The 20772-nt window shown below is 50.9% G+C and overlaps 8 protein-coding genes across 8 annotated transcripts; 3 read left to right on the plus strand and 5 right to left on the minus strand.

The window, feature by feature from the left end:
- Positions 1-37: 37 nt before the first annotated feature.
- N7510_001798 (ribokinase) lies at positions 38-1114 on the plus strand (the record flags this gene model as incomplete). The annotated part of the gene is made up of 1 exon (XM_056973725.1): positions 38-1114. One exon carries the CDS (start codon positions 38-40, stop codon positions 1112-1114), a length of 1077 nt encoding a protein of 358 aa, XP_056838842.1.
- Positions 1115-1194: 80 nt separating this feature from the next.
- Positions 1195-3133, minus strand: N7510_001799 (uncharacterized protein; the record flags this gene model as incomplete). The annotated part of the gene is made up of 4 exons (XM_056973726.1): positions 1195-1970; positions 2035-2809; positions 2864-2997; positions 3073-3133. The coding sequence occupies 4 exons, from the start codon at positions 3131-3133 to the stop codon at positions 1195-1197; spliced, it is 1746 nt and encodes a 581-aa protein (XP_056838843.1).
- A 522-nt stretch (positions 3134-3655) lies between these two features.
- N7510_001800 (sugar porter family MFS transporter) lies at positions 3656-5550 on the minus strand (the record flags this gene model as incomplete). The annotated part of the gene is made up of 5 exons (XM_056973727.1): positions 3656-4098; positions 4150-4294; positions 4345-4460; positions 4509-5374; positions 5429-5550. The coding sequence occupies 5 exons, from the start codon at positions 5548-5550 to the stop codon at positions 3656-3658; spliced, it is 1692 nt and encodes a 563-aa protein (XP_056838844.1).
- Positions 5551-6175: 625 nt separating this feature from the next.
- On the plus strand, positions 6176-7469 carry N7510_001801 (uncharacterized protein; the record flags this gene model as incomplete). Its single annotated transcript, XM_056973728.1, has 4 exons — positions 6176-6359; positions 6420-6928; positions 6972-7230; positions 7285-7469. The coding sequence occupies 4 exons, from the start codon at positions 6176-6178 to the stop codon at positions 7467-7469; spliced, it is 1137 nt and encodes a 378-aa protein (XP_056838845.1).
- A 5202-nt stretch (positions 7470-12671) lies between these two features.
- btgE (putative cell wall glucanase (Scw11)) lies at positions 12672-14363 on the minus strand (the record flags this gene model as incomplete). Its single annotated transcript, XM_056973729.1, has 1 exon — positions 12672-14363. One exon carries the CDS (start codon positions 14361-14363, stop codon positions 12672-12674), a length of 1692 nt encoding a protein of 563 aa, XP_056838846.1.
- A 2555-nt stretch (positions 14364-16918) lies between these two features.
- On the plus strand, positions 16919-17239 carry N7510_001803 (uncharacterized protein; the record flags this gene model as incomplete). Its single annotated transcript, XM_056973730.1, has 2 exons — positions 16919-17008; positions 17072-17239. 2 exons carry the CDS (start codon positions 16919-16921, stop codon positions 17237-17239), a joined length of 258 nt encoding a protein of 85 aa, XP_056838847.1.
- A 661-nt stretch (positions 17240-17900) lies between these two features.
- On the minus strand, positions 17901-19712 carry coaT (acetyl-CoA hydrolase ACH1; the record flags this gene model as incomplete). Its single annotated transcript, XM_056973731.1, has 4 exons — positions 17901-18128; positions 18187-19152; positions 19261-19501; positions 19570-19712. 4 exons carry the CDS (start codon positions 19710-19712, stop codon positions 17901-17903), a joined length of 1578 nt encoding a protein of 525 aa, XP_056838848.1.
- Positions 19713-19828: 116 nt separating this feature from the next.
- Positions 19829-20143, minus strand: N7510_001805 (uncharacterized protein; the record flags this gene model as incomplete). The annotated part of the gene is made up of 1 exon (XM_056973732.1): positions 19829-20143. The coding sequence occupies one exon, from the start codon at positions 20141-20143 to the stop codon at positions 19829-19831; it is 315 nt and encodes a 104-aa protein (XP_056838849.1).
- Positions 20144-20772: the final 629 nt, after the last annotated feature.

Raw genomic sequence — 20772 nt, forward strand, 5'->3', positions numbered from 1 at the left:
GCTTCCAGGACAAGCAGTACGAGCTGCACCTATCAACATGGGTATCAAAGACACAGTTTCGCCCAACACGACACTTTCAAAGCCTCACATCTGCGTGATCGGCTCTCTGAATATCGACTTCGTCACCTCCACGCCCCGTTGCCCAGGACCAGGCGAAACCCTTACCGCAACATCCCTCTCTGTTACAGCTGGCGGCAAAGGCGGCAACCAAGCAGTCGCATGCGGGCGTGCATCGTTCGTGACACAAGAGACCCAGGATGTATCCGTCAGCATGATCGGAGCAGTCGGAGCCGATGACGTTTACTACTCGACGCTTGTGCGGCCGGCATTGGAAGCGTCGGGCATAAGGACAGAAGGCATTGAGATGTCAAAGACAGCGCAAACGGGATCAGCCAGCATTATCGTTGAAGAAAGTGTCGGAGGAGAAAATCGCATCCTAGTCGTGCCGGGTGCCAACCATGCTGGGATGATGAGCGACATTCCGCAGATCATCACAGCAGTCGAGCATCAACAACCCAAGCCTGGTGTGGTGGTGATGCAGGGTGAGATCCCGAGGCAGACGGTACTGGGCCTCTTGGAATATTTCAATCGCAGTTCCTCGAGCACGAATGTTATCTTCAACCCGGCACCTGTGTTCCCAGAGGGGATCCCTCTCGATTCGTTACAAGGGACGGCGGTGCTTGTGATGAATGAAACCGAGGCTGTGCAGATGTCACGCACTATCGCTGGTCTTCCTGTGGGTGATGCGGATCACATCGCAGAACAAGCGAGCTTGAATCCCGAAGAGCTGGCTCTGCCTTTCCATGAGCTCGCTGGGGTTCAGATTGTGTTAATCACACTCGGGGCTAAGGGTGTGTATTTCTCCACTTGCGCTGGGAAGCGCGGCGTCGTGAAGGGCGTAAAGGTTGCCAAGGTCGTAGATACCACCGCAGCCGGAGATACCTTCGTCGGATACTTTTCAGCGGCGGTTGCACGTTTTCTAGTCAAGGGCCTGGACTTGACTGCTTTCGACGCCGAGATTGAAACCGCCGTTGAAAAAGCAAATGCTGCTGCTGCAAAGTGCGTGCAACGACGAGGTGCTATGATGAGTATTCCTTTTGCGCATGAATTTTAGGGCAAGATAGGCATAACATAGCGTTGAAATGGGCCATTGGGAACGGCGTTTTGTTAAATTATGTTGATAGAATAATAGAGTTACCCTACTTCATCCTCAGCATCCTCATCGTAGCGTGCCATATTCCAATTGGACTTCAGCGCCTCGATCTCGAATTCCAGATTGATCCCTGTTGTCGTGGTGATTCTGTGTAGTCGTTCAAGCAGTACTGCCTGCTGAGACTCGTGTGTCATCTCGCGCGCTATCAGCAGAAGACTAGCAACAAGGATAGGATCCCATTGTTCTGGCGAGTCATTGCTAGCAGCGATACCCGCGATTGACTGTGCGTGCCAGATATGCGAAGTGATGCATCGTGGTCCTGGGAGGGACTTTAAAAGCCGTGGTTTATGAGTGAGCAATAGGAGGGACGTGATATGATACACAATATTGGCTGCAAGGGCAAGTGGAGTGGTGTAGATGAGGATAGGGAAAGACGAGCAGTGTTCTGGGTCGATTTTGTCGGCCTCGCCGCCGCGGATGTCTACAATCTGCTGTGCATCCACCGGTCGGTCGTTATACCATTTCTGGCAATCTGACCAGAGGAATGTCCACTGGGACAGAAAATGGGATTGGCGTAAGGAAGGAAATGCGGATAACTCGGGCGAACCTGCGGCTACTGGAGTGGCCGCTTCTGGGCCTCCGTAGATCAAGGCGAGACAATGGCCCAAAAGACATAAAACGTGCTTATATACTCGGTGTACGGAGTGGGATTGCGGTGGTGGCTGCGGCAAAGAGTGTATAGGTGAGCCATCCCGTCGCAAGAAAGAGCGAAAGGGCAGAATCGGTGGTTGTAAAGACATAATTGAGGCTGCCAGATCTGCAGGACGAAACTTCCAAGTTAGTCTCCTCTCCCGAAACAAACCATCAAATCCCTCACGCACCTAGTCGGAAATATAGCCAAAAAAGCGACTCTCCGAGAGCATCTCCCAGAGGAGAAAGAAACGTAAAGCCATCATAAACCCCTCTTAGATGTATGAATAAGTCTCTCCATTTTTGAGGGCCTGCCGCAAGGAAGTCTTGGAGAATGAGGAGAGCACGGCCAGCATGTCTACTCGACTCAGGCTCGATCATCAGACTAGCCTCAGCTTCCTTTCGAAACTTGGGCCCGTACTCCAGATCTTGATTGTTTGTAAATGAAGAAATAGCGAGTCTTTGCGCAGCTGAAAGGGCCAGAATGGCGGCCTGGACCGGCCTGTTGGTTCGAGAAAGAAGCAGGGTCTGCAGTCCAAAAGTACAGCTGGGATCTCCCACATCAATCCATGGGGAAATGTGGTAGCGGAAATGTCTCAATAACGCTGTTTCATGACTGCCGCCCGCGCTCGGTGAAGACAGGATTCCTTGCTGGTCACTGAATTCAGAAATAGCGTAGGTCGGATGCACGGGACTGTTTAGGAGGCGAGTATCTCGTGCCTGTCGTTCTTGGTCGCCGATGAGTAGACTAGGCACATTCTGTATAATCGACGGTCCTGCAGAAGCATCGTCAAGAGCGTCGGGCATGAAAAGATCTTGCACTTCAGCAGGGGGCGATCCTGGTATGTCGCTGGCATTTTGAAGGTCTTGTATATCATTAGGGCCTGGCTGTGGTGGTGGCTGTTGATCTTTGACCGTCTCCTTGTTCGCGGTCTGGTTGGCTGCTAAAGGAGTTTCGTCCACGAACTAGATGCAATAATCAATCTCAGCTGCTAGCTCCACGTAGGCTATCCTGCTTACTGTGATGTTGGTGTAGGCCTGGCTTCCGCCCGAGACCAGCCCGGACTGCGGCGGCACAAAAGACAGGTCGGTGCCATATTTACAGGTGAACCCTTTCACCTCACAATTCGCACAGCGCGGCTTCTGCTCGTCACCTAGATACAGATGTAAGCTCCATTTCCGCGTGATTCAATTAGTTACTCGTGTCTCACATTTTCTTCTTCTTTTACGACAGGTTAAGCATCCCGTGCGTACTCGTTGCTTGCCAGCCGGGGTGGGTTTCCTGGGCATATTGAGTTGGAGGTTCAGGCTGACATAGTGAAGAGTGTGAGAAGTGGGCCGAAAAGACAGGGTGGAGGCTCCATGCTCCCCTTTTTGTAAAAAAAGATTCTGAGTCGGAAGTTGACCGGAGGTGGCCGACTGGGGGGCCACGTGGGGCGCGGGATCTTTGGTTGGGTCAGATCGGGACAGTCAACCCGAGGTTTGCCTGGAGACAGAATGTGGTCCATAATAAGGTGGATGGCGATGGATCTGCGGCGAATTTTCTCTCTTTAAACGCCACCCGATGTTGATCGACCAAGGCACTCCGGGGTCATCTAGAAAACTGGTTATCCCGAAATACTACAAGTACAAACAAGTTCTACACCCAAAAAAGGTCAAGAGATAAAAGAAATTAATGAACAAAATGCACTAGGTGCAAGCAGACTATTAGCTAACTAACTATCTTTTGAATTCGAACGAGGTACAATTCCCTTGCCCATTCCTAACTCCAACTCCTACTATTCATGCATTCGGTATGCTAGAGAATGTCTTTCAGACCTTCTCGACGAGTTGCTCACCGGGCTCCTTGGAATCGACCTCACGCCCGGTGGCCATGCCCATCCTCTCAACAAAAGCAGTCAGGCCAACCTCGCGCTGGGCATCCCGCAAAAGCTCGGCATCTTCCTCTCCCGAATGGCTTCCGAATACCCGGTCCATCTCCTCCAGGGTAGTATTCTTGGTCTCTGGCAAGAAGAACCAAACCCAAACAATGCCGCCCATAAGGAAGACAGCGAAAAAGATATAGGTTCCCCACTGCCAGTGTTCAAGCATGGGAGGTACAAAGAATGCGATGGCAAAGTTGTTGATCCAGTTGCTGGATGCGCCGATCGAGGCACCTTTGGCACGAATAGAGAGTGGGAAAATTTCGGAAACCAGAGTCCACGACACAGGGCCCCAGGTGGCTCCGAAGCTCCCGATGTATACCCAGATAAGCGCTATTTTAATGTTAGATTTCTTCATTCCTTCTCTCTCGAAGCATCACATACCAACGGCGGTCCAGCCAGCAGCAACATGAGAGGGCCAGTCATGTTGGAATTTCGCGACGATAATTCCGACAATGATCATGGTGGAACACATCAGAGCCGACCCAGCGAGCAGCATAGGCTTGCGGCCGATTTTGTCGATGACCAGCTGTGTTTCGTTAGCTAAATAGCCTTCCAAAAAACAGTCCTACTACTTACCATTCCCGGAACAGTGCTAACAATGAAAACGACACCCGTGACGCCCGTGGCCAAGAGGGCGATGGTGCCACTAGTCAATCCAAGACTCTTGAACACATCGGACGCGTAGTAAATAACTAGTTCTGTTAGCCAGTATACCTAGGATCCGGATACACAACACTTACTGGCATCGATACCGCTCCACTGCTGGAAGAACATGATCAACCAAGCCGTAGCCACACGCTTGAAGTTGTCCATCGAGCGAACGCAGTTGGAATACTGGGCGATCTGATTCATGAAAACGTTTTGGCGCTCCTTCTCCGCAAGCTTAGGTGAGGCTTTGGCAAATGCACGCTCTTCAAATAGTGCCTCTGCTTTGATTTCGAGGTACTCAACCTGAACCAGCTCATGCTCGACAGGGAGCTTGCGCATCCAAGCCAGCGTGGACTGAGCTTCTTCGTCGCGGCCCTGCTTAACCAACCACCGGGGTGAGAAAGGCATGAACCAGATTCCACATGCCAAGCAAACGGCCGGAATCCCCTGGACGATGGAGGGTAGACGCCAGGCGAGATCGGACTGCGTCTCTCCCGTTCCGCCGATATAGTTGCTGCCGTAGCCGCACCAGAAAGAGAGCATGATGCCGAGAATAGTTGCGAACTGATAGAACGAGACAAGCAAGCCGCGCATCTCTGGGGCAGCCAGTTCGGCGTTGTAGAGAGGCCCGACACCACTGAACAGACCGACGCCCAACCCGGTGAAGAAACGCCCAGCATAAAGCAAAGACGCGTTACCGGCCGATGCACCAACATATAGATAGCTACCAAGGATGACCCAGCAGCACGCGAAAAACATGGTGTACTTTCGAGAAAATATTTCTCCCAGAATACCTGCGGACAGAGACCCTAAGATTCCTCCCAGTTGCAAAACAGAGGTTAACCACCCAGTTGCGGTGGACGATGCTACCACGGACGGGAAGTTGTGAGTGAACCGGTACATCACCAGGGACTGTCCAAGAACACCCTGCTGGTAGCCATATTCGAACCCGCCAAACCTAGCACTTAATTAGCATAGAACGGTGAGAATCAATAATATATGCGAGACTGACGAGGCGAAAAAGGCAATGAAGAGCACTTTGGGGTTCTCGAAGATCGATTGCCACCTGGACTTTTTGACCAGCTGCATGCGAGGAGAGGACTCCAAGTCCACGGACAATGATCGGTCCGCCATGGTGGAAGTGAAGAAAAGAAAGTTCAGGCCTTTATGCCAGCAACCAAGTCCGAGGGGGAGTTGAGGAAATCTACAAGAATACGAGCGACATCTACCCCATATATATTCTTTCCTTAAAAAAAAAGGGCCTCCGCAAAAAAAGTAGCCGTGACAAAGAGAAACTTTGTGTGGCTTGACACCCCCCGTCTCGGCCTGCCGAGTCCCCAGAAACCGACGAGTCGCGTGGCGGCAAATCTGGGGAGAGTCCGAGCGCTAAGCCTGATCGGGCCCCGACGTAGCCTATGTCGCCCGTTTTGGTACGAATTTTGAGTTCTGCTCGGACCCACGAGAGGAAACGGGAACCAGTGCAAAATTGGAGCCAGTCACTGCAGATTCAGCTTCGCCTCTCTCTGGGAAATTCGAGCCAGTGTCTCTCCCGTTCGGTTAAGTCGATGCGGGGGGTAGCGGGTTTTTGTGGGGGAATATTGATGTCAACAATATTCACATAGTCGGCACAGGCCGATATAGCATACGCTCTGGGGATGTTGGAGCGATATAAAAGATCTGCCGGTGTGCAAAATGGGAGTGCTCACGCAGAAGTAATTGTTTGAATTCGAGACCAACAAGCATAGAGCTGCAGTAAATTATGTGCTGGACAACTTCCGTGCCTCTGCTCTGCAGCTCTCTTTTCCTGTTTGTTTCCGGGGGGCTCGCGTTGCCCAAGGCAGAGAAGCACTATGCTATCATGGATAATGACTGGAATACGGCCGGATTTGCGCCATTCTTGATTGCCCTAGACGGTGGTGTAGATGTTCTGGCGTTGGCTTCTGGTAAGTTCTTCATTTACCTTTCAAGCACGAAATTTGCGAGTATCTTATGGCAACCCCTAGACACGGCAAACACTTGGCAGCCTCAGGTTGCATTACATGCTGTCGCCACGCTGGAGGTCGGGAACCTGAGCTGCATCCCCGTCTATCCTGGGGCGACCTGGCCATTGCTGAACACGCCGCATCGGTTCCATGCATGGGAGGCAATCCACGGTGATCTCCCCTGGCAGGGAGCATTCGCACCCGAGAATCAGACACTCGACGCTGAAGGCAATGATCCTACTTCTGGCGACCCAAACCGAATTGTGAAGGCTGCATTCAAGGAAGGCTTCCCTAAGGGCAGGCCCATTAATTCGACATCGGCGGCCAATTTCATGGTAGAAATGGTTCGCAAGTATCCTGGCAAGGTGTCTATTTACTCTGCCGGGTCCCTGACGAACGTCGCGCTGGCGGTACGCATGGATCCGGAATTTGCCTCACTTGCCAAAGACTTGGTCATCATGGGCGGCTACGTCGATGATAACATGCTCCAGACTACGGGAAGTGTCCTGCAGGCAGATCTTCAATCTGATGTAAGTCAAATCCCATGTGGCAAATCTACGTCTACTAAACCAGGCAAATTGTCAGATCAACCTCATGATTGATCCAGAAGCCTCCAAGATAGCTCTCACTGCAGACTTCCCGCAGATCACCATCACCGGGAACGTTGCCAACCAAGTATTCCCCGACAAAGAGTTTATGAAAGACCTGATTAAAGTCCGCAATCCCTACACCGAGCTCTTCTACAAGTACTACGACCCATCGTTCCCTTTCTGGGACGAAACGGCGGCGGCTCTCATGGCTGACCCTTCACTTGCCACCAACCAAACCTCAGGTCAGCCCTACTTATGCCATAAGTGTCCTCTCTATCTGACTACTTGCCCTCCAGTTTATCTCGATGTGGATACATCTTACGGAAGTCCTAATTATGGCAATATTCATGTCTATCAGAAGGCACTCTCTCCTCCAGGAATCCGTCAGGTAAACTATGTCTTTCAAGTGGATGGTGATAGATTGAAGCAGCGGATTATGCATGCCATGCAGTATCCGAAGACTTGTGCGGATTTACATTAGAGATGCGGTGCAAAAGACCTCATGTAGGTATTCCCACAGCTTGATCCAGTTATTTGATGCCTGTACATACCACATATTTTAATTTCCACTGAGTGGGGTTTTGATGCTCAGAGCACACGAAACATGTTGTCTATCTATATCGTCAGACTCACGTAGTCCCAGTCATATTCTCCACGAAGTATGGAATTCTAGACAAGGTCCCCTTCCTCCTTTCTCTCCTGGGGCTTGGCAATTACAGGTTCTCACTACGCACTGGTTCCCATTTAATCTCCAAAGTATCCTTTAGGGAGCTCTGGGCACGGGCGGCTGTAGCCACAAAGAACTCAAAAGATTCAGTGCCGGCACTGGGCCTCTGGCCAGTTCTATGTCTGGGTGGTGCTGCGTCTCTAATTGGTACGGGGATACATTCCACACTCCAATGACTCGACAACCCTGCTGGGCTAAATTCATAGGTCTACCGAATCCCGAAAATTGACGAGGAAGAGACATCGAATTCGTCAAATAACGTAATAGCTAGATCACACCATTGCTTCACAAAAACATCCCTGAGAGAAGCAGTACACTCACTGCCAATGAAACCATTGTGTTCAGTGGTTGGTATCTACTGTGACCCGCCCCTGTCTCCGCTATACTAATTCCATGTGTGATATTTTTTGCGTTCAAACAATACATCACTTCCTTTGCCTCGCTGGCAGATGACGACTGGCAAACCGCAGTGCATGGATCTGGATCAGAGTAAATCCACACAGTTCTTGAACAGCAAGATTGCAGAACCGCTTTCACATCTGTGTGTGGGTTTTTTGGTTGATAAAGCGGAGCCTCATTGTAAATTTTTATATTAAGAGGCAGCGACGGCATTGTATTGCGCGAGTTATAGCAATCCCCTGGTTGGGCGAGATTTGTGCCTTTTGTGCCGCTCATGGTGATAAGGTTGCAATTGTCTGGTGATATTAATGGACACGATGCGATTCGGACAGTTTTGATTTTCAAGGTGCACAGCTGATGGCGGAGAGTTGAGTTATGCGCAGGTTTGACAGCGACAGGATTGCGTACTTGCTTCAGTAGGAAAATATGAAGCCAAATTGAATGGTGCTAAAGCTCTCGGCCAGAGCAACCGCCGAGCTTTTTCAAGTTCCTAGCAAGTTTTCAAGGCTAGGGCGAGTAGGCCAAATGAGTATTTATAGGGGCTGAAGGTGGGGCCCGCGATAAAGCGGGCGGCCTGAGTGAATTCTGGCCCTTGAACTTGAATGGTTGACAACAAAAGTTTTTAGGACGTTCATTATTGTTGTTTTTGTTATTATTGTTATTGATTCATTGACCTGATATAGGCTCTATACACATGCTGCTATGCGGAACTGCTAAGAGGCTAGCTGGCAGCACCCCGGTAGGAAACAGGGCGCGGAGTACAAGCGATACCCACGTCCCAATATTTACTTAAAAAAGGGCCGACGAAAGCGACTACCAAAGCAGATGAGACGCGATGCTAGTGCGGCTTTGAGTGTAGACACTCTTGAGTCTACTGCGCAGGAAGGGGCCAAACGGGCCAGGAGTCAGTAGGCGCTAAGCAGTACCCGGCTGTGGGCGGGTACACTATGTTTGAATTTGTCAAGACTTCCGCATAGTCTCGAACAAATTCGGACCTACAGCCACACGCACGTAATTTAATGCTTTTTAGTAAAAGTAACTTCGATGTTCTAATCGGTCTTGTTATTCTGAGCCAAAAGTCTGTTTGATTCTTCTGCTCTTTGTCTATTTGTTAATCCAGGTAAAACGTCTTGTTATATGGGGGGGAGCCTGGTTTGAGATTGGTTCAAACATATGTTGCGTCCCAGGACGACATCAACTTGTCGTGCGACCAACCGCACATCTTTCTCAAGATGCGGGGATAAAATATCAAACACAGGCGTGTGATAATCGATAGTATGTGGATTTCTCTGTGTGAAAGCAAGGAATCCAAATACTAGTGAAGAACTGCATAGAAAATCGTCTTTCTGATATCCGCGGAAGTAGAATTCCCCCGCATTTTCGTGAAGTCCTTGTGCATATTCCGAAGTATCAAGGCTGGCTTTCCGAAATGTCATTGGATCTTCCACGTTGCTTTAATCAGCTACCCCACGTAATTAATGCGTACAGACAATCAACTTCATGCCCGCTCACAGATCTACCTTGTCGAAATTGTTATATTTTCACTGCGCCCTTACTTCGTTCTTGACCGACCATTCGACAGAGGATGGATTCCTCAGAGGGCATTAAGAGCTTCCTGTATATCGGCGTTGGCTTAGTCTTTGGAATCGTCAGCTCGGCAGTCACTGGATCTGGATCTGGATTTGTCGAAGATGAAAGCCAAGTACTTGCCTATGCGGAGTATATAGGCAGTAGAGTGCCACATGAATGGTATTCCACAATTGTCACACTATCAGCCCTATCGATTGAAGATGGGAAGAACGAATACGATTCGCCCTATCTCCTTGCAGGACCGGTTGCATACACCTCGCCTGTACATCCAATGGGGACGTCTTTTCAGCTGCAGGCAGGTGCTGGAAACTCGCGATACCAAGGACAGCCTACTTTTAATTCTGAAACTGCGTCGTCTGTGTAATGAAGCAGTAAGAAGAAGATCGCAAAGAGAGACTGAGAAGAATCTTGGATCAAAGAGAATCCAGGAAAGTTTTAATGGGCTATCTATGTGAGATAAGTGAGGAACACGTCCCAGTGCACAGAAACCTCAGGCCGCAAGACCCCACTATCTCACGCACATCGCAGATACTCGAGTGGAGAACGGAGTCAACAATATCAATTTATATCCTATGCACAAAACATCGATGTTGCCTAAAAGCCCCTTTACATTCTACTGACCCACTTGTTCAATGCCAAGGCAGGTCTAGGACGCAGAACCCACCACAACATCCTCTACGCCTTACCGCCAAGCGACATGGCTTGCGATTCCACGTCAGCTAGCACAAGGACTGGAGCTCTCCGGAAGTTGGTGGCCGTCGGGCAATGCAGAAATCAATTGATTATGACAGTCATTGACAGGCTCGTTGAGTACCAAGAAGCTGTTCCTATGCCGTTTGCGTGTTTCCTCCGGTTCAAAAAAGCGGGTCAGAATGCAATGCACGCCTTTTTATGACTTGTTTTATAAAGCAAGGCGTCAGCGGGCGAGCGGTACAGCAGTGCAGCAAGGCTATCGCCAAGGGACACCAGGATCTAGCCACATTGGATCTCTTCTTGTCCACTGCAACCAGGCATAGAATCTAGAAGAACCGTTTGCACTGTGGGCGCTTGGCCCGGTTCTGAACACGACCTAAAACGGCCCCTTGTAGATCTTTACTACTTGATTGTGCCCTATTTCTCGGTCAGATCGCGCAGTGGATCTGTACTCGCTTGGCCGTGACATCATGAAGAGTGCAATTTCCATAAATACTTCGTATGCCCCGGAAATGCGCGGCCTGATATTCCTGTTCTTGATCGATTTAGTTTGACAGCTTCTTTCCTCGGTATGTTATGCTATTTTAATCCGGCAAGACTTTCAATCACTGCACTCGAAAGATTGACACGTCCTCCTACTATCCAACAACACTTCTTACTTTCTGGAAAGCTGTTTAGCTCAATATTTGTTTCAAATTTCTGATAATCGGATCTCTCTTTTCACAGTTAATTCACTTCGCACTTCATTTCCCGTTCAACATGCGCACCTTCGCTATCATCCTCGGCTTCATCGTCTCCACTGCTCTCGCCCTGCCGGGTACCCAAGAGATTTGCTTTAGTGTAAACCATCCCACCTAAGACCGGTCTATGTCATTGATGACGACAATTGCTAAAACAATCGAATTACTTTAGGGTGGCAACATCTGTGACCCGGCCATCACCAACCCCGCCTCGAACGCGGCTTGCTGTACTTCCCTAATGTGTCTACAGAACAGCGATAGTACTTGGGTAAGAGCAGTCGCATTCCCGTGTTTTAGTTGACGAGCTTTTGAGTTATACCTTTGAACGTGTGCTGACGGATATTTCATGTGTCCCAGACATGCCAGTGATAAGTTCTCTCGACACCGAGTCGGATCGATCCCCCGCCTTTGTTTAAAGAACTTGGCTTTCTCCTGGTTCTGAGTGGATCAATGATATACTCCTGTCACTTCATATATGAAATTAAGTTGGTTTATTAAGGTTTCACAGGATAAGAAGGTTAGAATGAATCTCCGAGCTTGGATGATATGTGTATCTTTCTATGCATTCTAATCATCAATATTTTTGGATTTTTGACAAATATGTCATGGGGAAGACTTCATGTTTGATTCTTCCATTCTTTTTAAATAGGATTTCGGGAAACTAAGAGGCATATTTCAGTGCATTTGTATGAAATATTTCTGCAATTCCATTACATGCACACTGCCTTCGTTATTGCAGCATGGACATTGCCTTCTCTTTATGATCGATGGAACGGCCTGAATAGAGGGAGTAAGGGAAGATAATGTTTGCATGCGACACTGCCGTCGTGTGGAGGTAATTCTGCAACCTCGTTGTATGCGTTCAGTCTACGCCACTGTTGTATAGGTGTCATTGGATTCGGTAGAACGGTGTCAACGGTAAGAGGGCCCCACCCATTGGATTAACTGGTTGAAGAAAGAACCTCACTACTCTGTTGTCTTATTTAGGCATCTTCCTTCTTTGTCCATTGTTCACTCTAATTATCAGCACCAAGCAGAAGCTGGGCATGGTGAATGGTTTGATGGAGGATCTAAATTGACACGTCAAAATAGGACGGGGTGCAAAAAGGGGTACTAGCCAATTGACACCAAGGCCAAGCTGGATCCAAACGGCCAGCAACAGGCAACAGCATCGATATCAGGCACGATTTAAAAATGACCTGAAGTATACCCTGAGTCTACCATACGATCTTACAAGGAGCAAAGATTTCTCAAATGCATAAATAAAACAAACATGTACTCGAACAGGATCATGGACAAGGACAGCAAAAAAAAAAGAAGTTGGACGCAACCAGGTCAGTAGACAACATCAAATAAAAAGGTATATCTACCACATAGACATTCAAGTTAATGGACAAGAGAAACCAAGAAGCAAAGAAAGGGGATGGTTAGCCGAAGCACAACACAAGCCCCCTTACAAGAAAAGTAAAAGAAAAGAACTCCTGAATTTCCTCCTGTACATGTTTTGCAAGAAAGCCGTCACAGGCGTGGACGCTTACTGGAAGACATCGGCGCAGCCCCAGTGCTGCTCAACGCTGAAGGCACCGGGAGACTTCCACTGATCATTGGAGAAGGAGAAGAAGATCGACTTGGAGCCGATGTACTTGGCGATCTGGTGGATGGCGATGTTCTGCTCAGACGGGCCGGGGACGGCGGCACCGTTGGCATCACCGCCGTTGGGCCAGCCGGTCTCCAGGTTCAGGACGTCCTTGCCAGGGCAGATGCTCTGGAGGAGCTTGTACTCGCTCAGGGCAAACTCACCGGCCTGCTCGGCGGTGGTCTCCGAGTTGAAGAAGGGGTGGATGTTGGCACCAACAATGTCGACGGCACCGCACAGGGTGGAGGCACCGTACTGCTGCCACACATCGACGGGCTCAGTGGTGGTCACATCCTTGGTCCAGCCAGCGGCACGGAAGACGGCGGTGGAGGACTCAATGAAGCTAGCCAGCTCCGAGGCGGTGGCGTAGCCGCTCTGGACAGCCTCGTTACCGACGACGATCAGCTCAACGAGGTCCCACTCGGCCCAGGTGGCGATGGCCGAGACCTGCTCCTGAGCACCGGAGGTGCCAGTGTTGTCGATGTAGACACCCAGGATCATGTTCATGCCGTACTGACGAGCAGCCTCACCAACGAACATCAGACCAGAGCAGTCAGTGGAGTAGATGCGGATGAGGTTGAAGCCCTTGTCCTGGATGGTCTTGATGTCCTGGAAGACCTCGTCCTTGGTCTTGCACATACCGGACTCGGTGTAAGGCGAGTAGGTCATGCCGTACTGGCCATTGCCGGTCAGAGCGCCGGAGCCACTGGTGGGCTGGGGAGCGGGAGCAGTGGTGGACACAGCTGCGACGCTAGTAGGCAGGGCGGTCGAGGTCGAGGAACCAGAGGTAGCGAAGGGGCAGACATAGGTGTAGTCAGTCTCGACCACGGTAACGGTCTGCTCGGGCTGGGTGAAGGTACCCGGGGTGATAGTCTGGGGAGTCGGCCACACAAGGACGGTGGGGCTGGACACAACAGTGGTAGTCGCGGGAACCACGGTGTAGGTACCAGCAACCGGGCAAGTGTAGGTGGTCAGCTCAACGACGCTGGTCACAGTGCTGCCAGAGGGCTTGACGGTGGCATAGGGGCAGGTGATGGTGGTCTCGGTGGTGACCACGGTGGTGGTGCCGCCAATGGTGTGGGTACCGCTGGGGACGGAGGTCGAGGTAGCACCGCAGACGGTGGTGGTGTCAGTCACCACGACGGTGGTGGCCGGGATGGTGTAGGTACCGGTCGAGGGGAAAGTCGTCACTTGGGGAGTGGGCAGAGTGACCACGGGGCTCGGGGCCATAGTCGACGAGGGCGAGACAGTCACGGTGTAGGTGCTGTACGCAGTCGACTGGATGGTGGTGGTGAGCTTGACGGTGCTGGTCTCCGGAACGGGAGCCAGAGTGGGCGAGCCAAGGTAGGTGATGGTCTTCGTGACACAGCCGCAGGTCTCCTCAGCAGGACCGCCAGGGTTGTAGGGAGTCGAGAACAGAGGGGTCGACGACGAAGCCGGAGCGGAGCTGGAGGGCACGATCGAGCCGCTCGACGGGGTGTAGGCAACCGCACGGCGGTTGTGCAGAGCGTCGTGGCGACGGTGCACGTTTTCCGTGGCCAGGGCAGAGCCCATCAAGGCCACGGTGGTGGCCAGAATCGCACCCTTCATGGTGAGAGAACAGAATTCAAGCTGTGATGTCCAAAGGAGTGAATGAATGCCCGCTGAAAGAGTGAAGCGGTGGTCAATGCCGTTAGGGAACGTGGGAGGAGGAAAGGAGAGTGTAGAGAAGGAGGAGAGAAGAAGAGGAGGAGGAGGAGAGAGTGAAGAAAAGGGGACGTAATATTATGTAGGGTTGCCCCTGGTTCCTGTTCGTACAGGGAGGCCTCGAACCGGTTCAGGGACGGAAGGAGGATGATTGGGGGAAAAGGGGTGTTAGTGGGGGGTTTCCTGTACCACCTAGCCTGGCCGCGGTATCACGGACTCTCCTTTCGTGGGTTAGGGCCAACGGGGTGCCGGGCGGTTTCACTTCCAGGCCCTTGCCGGAGGACATCTCACGATACACGCTTCTCTGTTGACGGAGGGCTATCATCATCCACCAGATCCCTCCCTCTTCAGCTCCCATCTATCACTTCGCGATCATATCCAAAAACTCTTCGTCAACACAAACACAATAATACTCCCAATTCGGCCCAAAAAAACCGCCATGTGGGGTGACTCCATCATTGCGCGCCGGCCCTTGACCACAACGGGATAAGCGGCGGGCCGTGCCCGAGCTGCCATTGGGTTGGCTGCAGGCTAATTTCCCGCCCTGCCGATCGGAATGCGAGTGGTCGCTCAGCCTCTAGAGAAGGAAGTGCAAAAATACCAACATAAGCATACCTCCAAATGGCCCCGTTATTCTGTCTCCCGCTCCCCCCCCTGACGATCCCAGTCACCCGTCCGGAGCCCACGTTCACGAGCCGACATCCCGGCCGTGGTAAGTGGTACAAACAGTAGAGCTGATCAGATGTATAAACAAATATATTTTTCTGGTCTAGGTCGACTGATGATTCAGTGAGTATTCCCATCTCATCCACGCCCATGACGGCCAGACTGTCACGGGGCAACTGTCAGCCAGCCTGGCGGTGTAAGTAGGGCATGATTAGGGCAACGTTGGCCCGCGGGACTCGCTGCTGATCGCAATGGTCTCCAAGGTCTGGATCACGACCCGCCATCTACCCCCTACGGAGGACACATGGGGTAGATCCCATTTCAGTATTGCCGGCTGCCTTGCACGGGAGTCTGGTGGGGACGTGAGGATTATGGGGACGTGAGGATTATGCCATCTCTTAACCCGGAACCCGTGTCCCAATGTGTCCACTCGCTAGTGCCGAGTTCTCCTTTCTGGCGTTCAATTATTGTTGTTGTCGGCGCCGAGGAGCCGCAGTGCACACGCACACTTTATCTTGTTCTCGAGTCTTAGAATCAGGGGTACTCCGTACTACGTAAGAAAAAGGTTGGTGATCGGGAGGGAGTCCCGCTTGGAGTTGCATTGCCTCCAATAGAGATTCCTGTTGGTGGCCAAGAAGAGTGCTCGGAAAAAGTATTATTAGTGTCTCGGGCAAAGCGGATGAGACCATGTTTAGGGCAATGCTTGGCGTGACCCTTTTTGAGGCTATTGTCAGAAGGGGGGCAGGTCTCCATACTTCCAGTGAGCACATCAATTTGAAGTCATGCACTTGTCAGTAAATTGAAGTACATGTAGATCATTTCGGTACATACTTGGTTAGCTTTTTTACTATCAGCATAGATGGATTTCAGTGAGGCCAGAAACCCTAACCACGTGAGCGGACCTACGACCAAGACATATATAGATCCATGAATATGGAGACTCGATAAGACATGTTATAATAATGGAATCGTAGAAGTATCATTTGTGTCTTCTTTCTCTCCACATTCCGATGCATATCCCTAAGCCCCGCACATTCTGCATTCCCAACGCGGAAGAGAAACTCACCACGTGGAGATCGTCGATATATACATCCCTGGCAGGTTGATCAACCACCCAAGTAGAACTCCAGCGGCATTCTAGAATAAACAGCAAGGAAACAGTAATCCCACGAAATCTGCCCACATTGCACTATCCAAAATAAAAGGCCTCCGCCCATTCACCCCGGTCAACGATCATGCCACTCCGACATTTTCCTGCGCCGCAATACCACAATTCGCAGCAAACAACCGCCGCGCAAATAAATCATTCAAAATATTTACACCCGGCATCCCCCGATACCAATACCAGTGAGAAAATCCAGCATTAGGGTTTCCGAGTGGTTCGACCAAACGCATCTGCAAGCCTGCCAGTCTATACGTCATAGCTCCTGGAACACGACTCCCAGCAACCACCCCGGATCCGGTGCGCAGCCGAGGGCACGGATCAATCATCATGCTATCCAGACATTGACAATGGAGCTTTTGACCTATCATATTGCTGAGCGAGACCTTTCACCGAAATAAGGCCTTCGGAACCGAACGGTGCTCTCCGAAGAGGATTCGGCCGGCGGAGATGGCGGGAGACTGGTGGGCTGATGAATGTTGTCGTGGCTGTGTCTTTGATCGAAAGGTATTTAAGGTTGCTCCATGGTGGTTTGGTTGCAGTTCCGTTCATCAAGAAATACATTCATACAATCAATCAAGCATCTACTTGAAGATCAATACACGACATCCTCATCTACAACTATACCAACATGACATCCACCACAAAGAACAACCAGCCTCGCCTCCAAAACGACTACGGCGCAGACTTCTGGACTCGCAACCCCGCTACCGAATATCGCGTACGTCTACCATCTACCTGATCCACCTGTCTCCCATAACACCCACTAATAAGAGAACTACAGCATCCCACCGCAGGCCGTGGTCTCTTCGCCGGCCTCCAAGACGTGAAGCACTACAACGTCGAGAACGGCTGGGCTCGTCGCAAGTCCGGTGATGCTCCAAGTGGACTACTCAATTTGCTCTGGAGCAGGGTTACCGGTGGGGCTTATCATCCCCCGACGGTTGCTTGAGTGCATTCATTATGCGTACATGCTGATTTGAAGCGGAACGTTCAAGGAATGATAAACAAGAAAGAATGCATAGTTGGCGAATCTGGTGGAAGGAAAGAGATAGAATATTCTCTGCTCTGGGCTTGGGTTTTTGATATTTGGAGTTTTCGGTGTTTGGGTTTCAGATATCCTATTTCTACTTATTATGTGTTTATATCTATAATTTCTACTCTTCAAACTTTGATCATCGTTTCTCAAGTAATAAATAAAATTTTCATGGATTCGTATCATCGAATAGCTCATAGACTACTCTGCTACATGGCATCGACCACGATGCTCACTAGCAGACGCCAGGGGGAATAAGGCTGCCAATCATCGAAGCTAAGACCGTATTTGTCATGATCTATTGGAGCGGATTTAGTGGCTATTTGTCGGATCAGATTATCATCACTAGTTTACTTCCGATATCTTTGATCTACTCACAGTCGTCCAGAGACCACCTGAATCAAATGCTCTAGGTTACCAATCCACTAGTATTTCGCATCATAGCAAACAGTCGGTCCTAGCTCATCAATCCCTCATGATATTTCGTACACATGCAATCGATCCGCATTCTCAAAGCAAAGAAAAACAACCCACAGTTCACCATCCCGTGCGAGAAAAAATAAAAACAATAATTAAATTAGTCCCACGAGTCGATCTTCATCGTGCCCTTCTCCTGCAGGTTTTGGTGCATCTTGAACGCCTGGAAGAGCAGGTGCGGCTCATGGCCCATGCCCTTCTTCAAACACTCGAACTCGGCGCGGTCGAAGTAGTCCTGTAGGATGGGCTTGTATTCTGGGTGGGAGCATTTGTCGATGATGACGCGGGCGCGCTCGCGAGGAGAGAGGCCGCGGACGTCGGCGAGACCCTGGAAAAAATGTTAGTACGCCACAGATAAGGTGTATGAATAAATAAAAATAACTTACCTGCTCAGTCACAACCACGTCCAGATCATGCTCCGTCTGGTCGATATGCGTCGCAAAAGGCACAATGCAGCTGACACCCGTAGGATCGGTCTTACTAGGCCGCGAGCTGGGCGTATGCATGATCGAGTACTTGGAATTTCTCAAGAAATCCGCAGAGCCACCGAGGCCATTCAGCATGCGCGAGCCCATAACGCAGGTGGAGTTAGCATGAGCGTAGATATCCACCTCGACGGGGGTGTTCATGCCGATACAACCCAGACGGCGAATAATCTCAGGTGAGTTCGAGACCTGCTGCGAGCGCAGGAGCAGCTTGCCGGCGTAGCGTTCCCATCCATCGTAGAAACGCTTGAATCCATCGGGCGAGAAGCGGATGGAGGTTGCGGTGGCAAAGTCGAGGTTCCCACTATCGAACAGATCCAAGAACGAGTCCTGCAGCACCTCAGTCCATACCTTCAGGTGAGTAAAGTCTGCTCCGCCCTTGCTCAGCCCCCCGACCACGGCGTTGGCGATGTTGCCAATGCCCGACTGGATGGGTAGCAGGTTTGGTGGTAGACGGCCGTGGTTGACCTCGTGCTTGAGGAACTCGATGAGGTTGCTCGCGATCGCCTGGGAGTCGGCATCCTCTGGGGCGTTGGGCTGCGTCTGGTCCGGGTAGTCAGACTCGACAATAGCGACAACCTTCTCCGGGTCGACGGGGATGTAGGATGTCCCGATGCGGTCCTCGGGGGCCATGATCAAGTACGGCTTGCGGCCGGGGGGTAGGTCGGACCCGACAATATCATGCAGCCCCTCGAACGACGGGCTCGCCGTGTTGACCTCGATGACCACCTTATCGGCCATCTGGACTAGCTCGGGCGAGGCGCCCACGGAGGCGCCGGGAATAATGCCGCCATTCTCCGTGATGGCCGAGGCCTCGATCACGGCCACGTCGAGCTTGTTATGGGGCTTGTTGAGAGTGTAGTATCCCTGCAAGAACGGGCGTAAGGATCAGCGGTGTGGACACAAACCAACCCGGGTAGGAAGCTTGGCCCCATGGCCGAGCTATCCCCCTCTTGCCAAAGTTATCAAACTTACATAGACCAGGTCCGAGGGGAACATGCTCAGATGCTTGTCAAAGAACTTGATCTGCCCACTGTTGATCCCCTTGGCGATCTCCTTGCCCACTTGGTGCGGGCTGCGTCGCTCAATCATATTCAGGCGCGCCCAGCGGTTTTCAGTCTCCGCGCCGGACGACGCCCCAACGAATAGCGTGTATTTGAGCTGGCCTTGCAAGTTGTTTTTCTCAACATGGTCGGCTAGTGCGGTGGGGACTTTTCTAATCGAAGAATGAGCAATTGATTCTGCAACTGAATAATGGAGTTTCAATAGTTCGCAAATACTTACTTGGGATACCCAACACCCGTGAAACCGGACCAGCCGATGTACGAGCCATGCGGGAAGAGATCGATGAGATCCTCTGCCTTGGCGAGCTTTTGCAGATACGAGGGCCGGCGAACGCGGCTCTTCAGCAGGGCAGAAGCAGCCATTGCGGTGAGGGGAGATTTTATGGTTAGGAAAGAAGGTAAACTGAAGAAGAAGAAGAAGAAGAAAGAAAGAAAGAAGAAAAAAACAGGAGGAACCCAAGGTATTAAAGGTTATTATGTCAGAGCTTCCCCTCTGTTCGTTCGCCCCGCGACAGAAGGAATGTTCGTACAGAGCCGGAACAATGGAAGGTTCGGGCGAAGGATGCTGGGTCTGTTTCCTCCGGGGATAGTCGAGCTGCAAAGCTTCGCCGTTCCGCTCTAGACAGAGTCAATGCACGCAGAGTCGTTGGGGCCAGAAGATTCCACGTGTCGGTTGCCAAATCCGAGATTCCTATATGGCCTTTCTTTTCTTTTTCGACGTGCTGGAAGAGTCTGAAATTGATGATGCTGTGGTACCAAATTCGAGGCCGACACATTACTGACGTCACGTTCATGGTTCGGTCTTTGCTCGGGGTTTTCTCGATCGAGGAGTCATACTGATACAACCACCAGTTTCATGAATCTATGCTCTTTCGCATGTTTCTCACCATTATCCAAGTAATCGTTTCCCTTCAATAGTCTCCCAAATCGTCTAGATCGATCTGGATCGCTTTTGCAGATAATCGGAGCAAATCTGCTTCTTCGGGAAGCTCTCGGGCCGGGTTTGCGCCAGTCAGTCCACCAGGTCTCGGGCCTGTATCGGTAAATGATATTCGGGTAACCGGAGCTGCAACCCTGTCTGGGACGCCGGGGTGAACCATATCCGAGGGGTGATTGGCTATGGTGAGGACCTCCGGGGTCAGACAAGGTCACTGGAGACCGGTTCAGGGCGTCCAGAAAGACAAGAGGATGGCCCAGACAACTACGCCGTCCAACCACAGACACACAAATCAAGGGAAAAGGTTATATCGCATAAAATACATTGGAATGGAGAAAGAAGAGAAACTAAAGACAAATCATTCAACCCCCAATCCCCGTTGGTCCGTGCAGATCAGATCTCGAGAGATTCCAGGCGAAGCGCAGTATGTAGAAAGAAAAAAAAGAAAAGACAAAACCAGAAGAGTGTCAAGGCATCGCAGCAATT

This window comes from Penicillium lagena, assembly GCF_028827675.1.
Source record: "Penicillium lagena strain IBT 129212 chromosome Unknown utg000001l_segment0_segment0, whole genome shotgun sequence".
NCBI classification, from domain to species: Eukaryota; Fungi; Ascomycota; class Eurotiomycetes; order Eurotiales; family Aspergillaceae; genus Penicillium; species Penicillium lagena.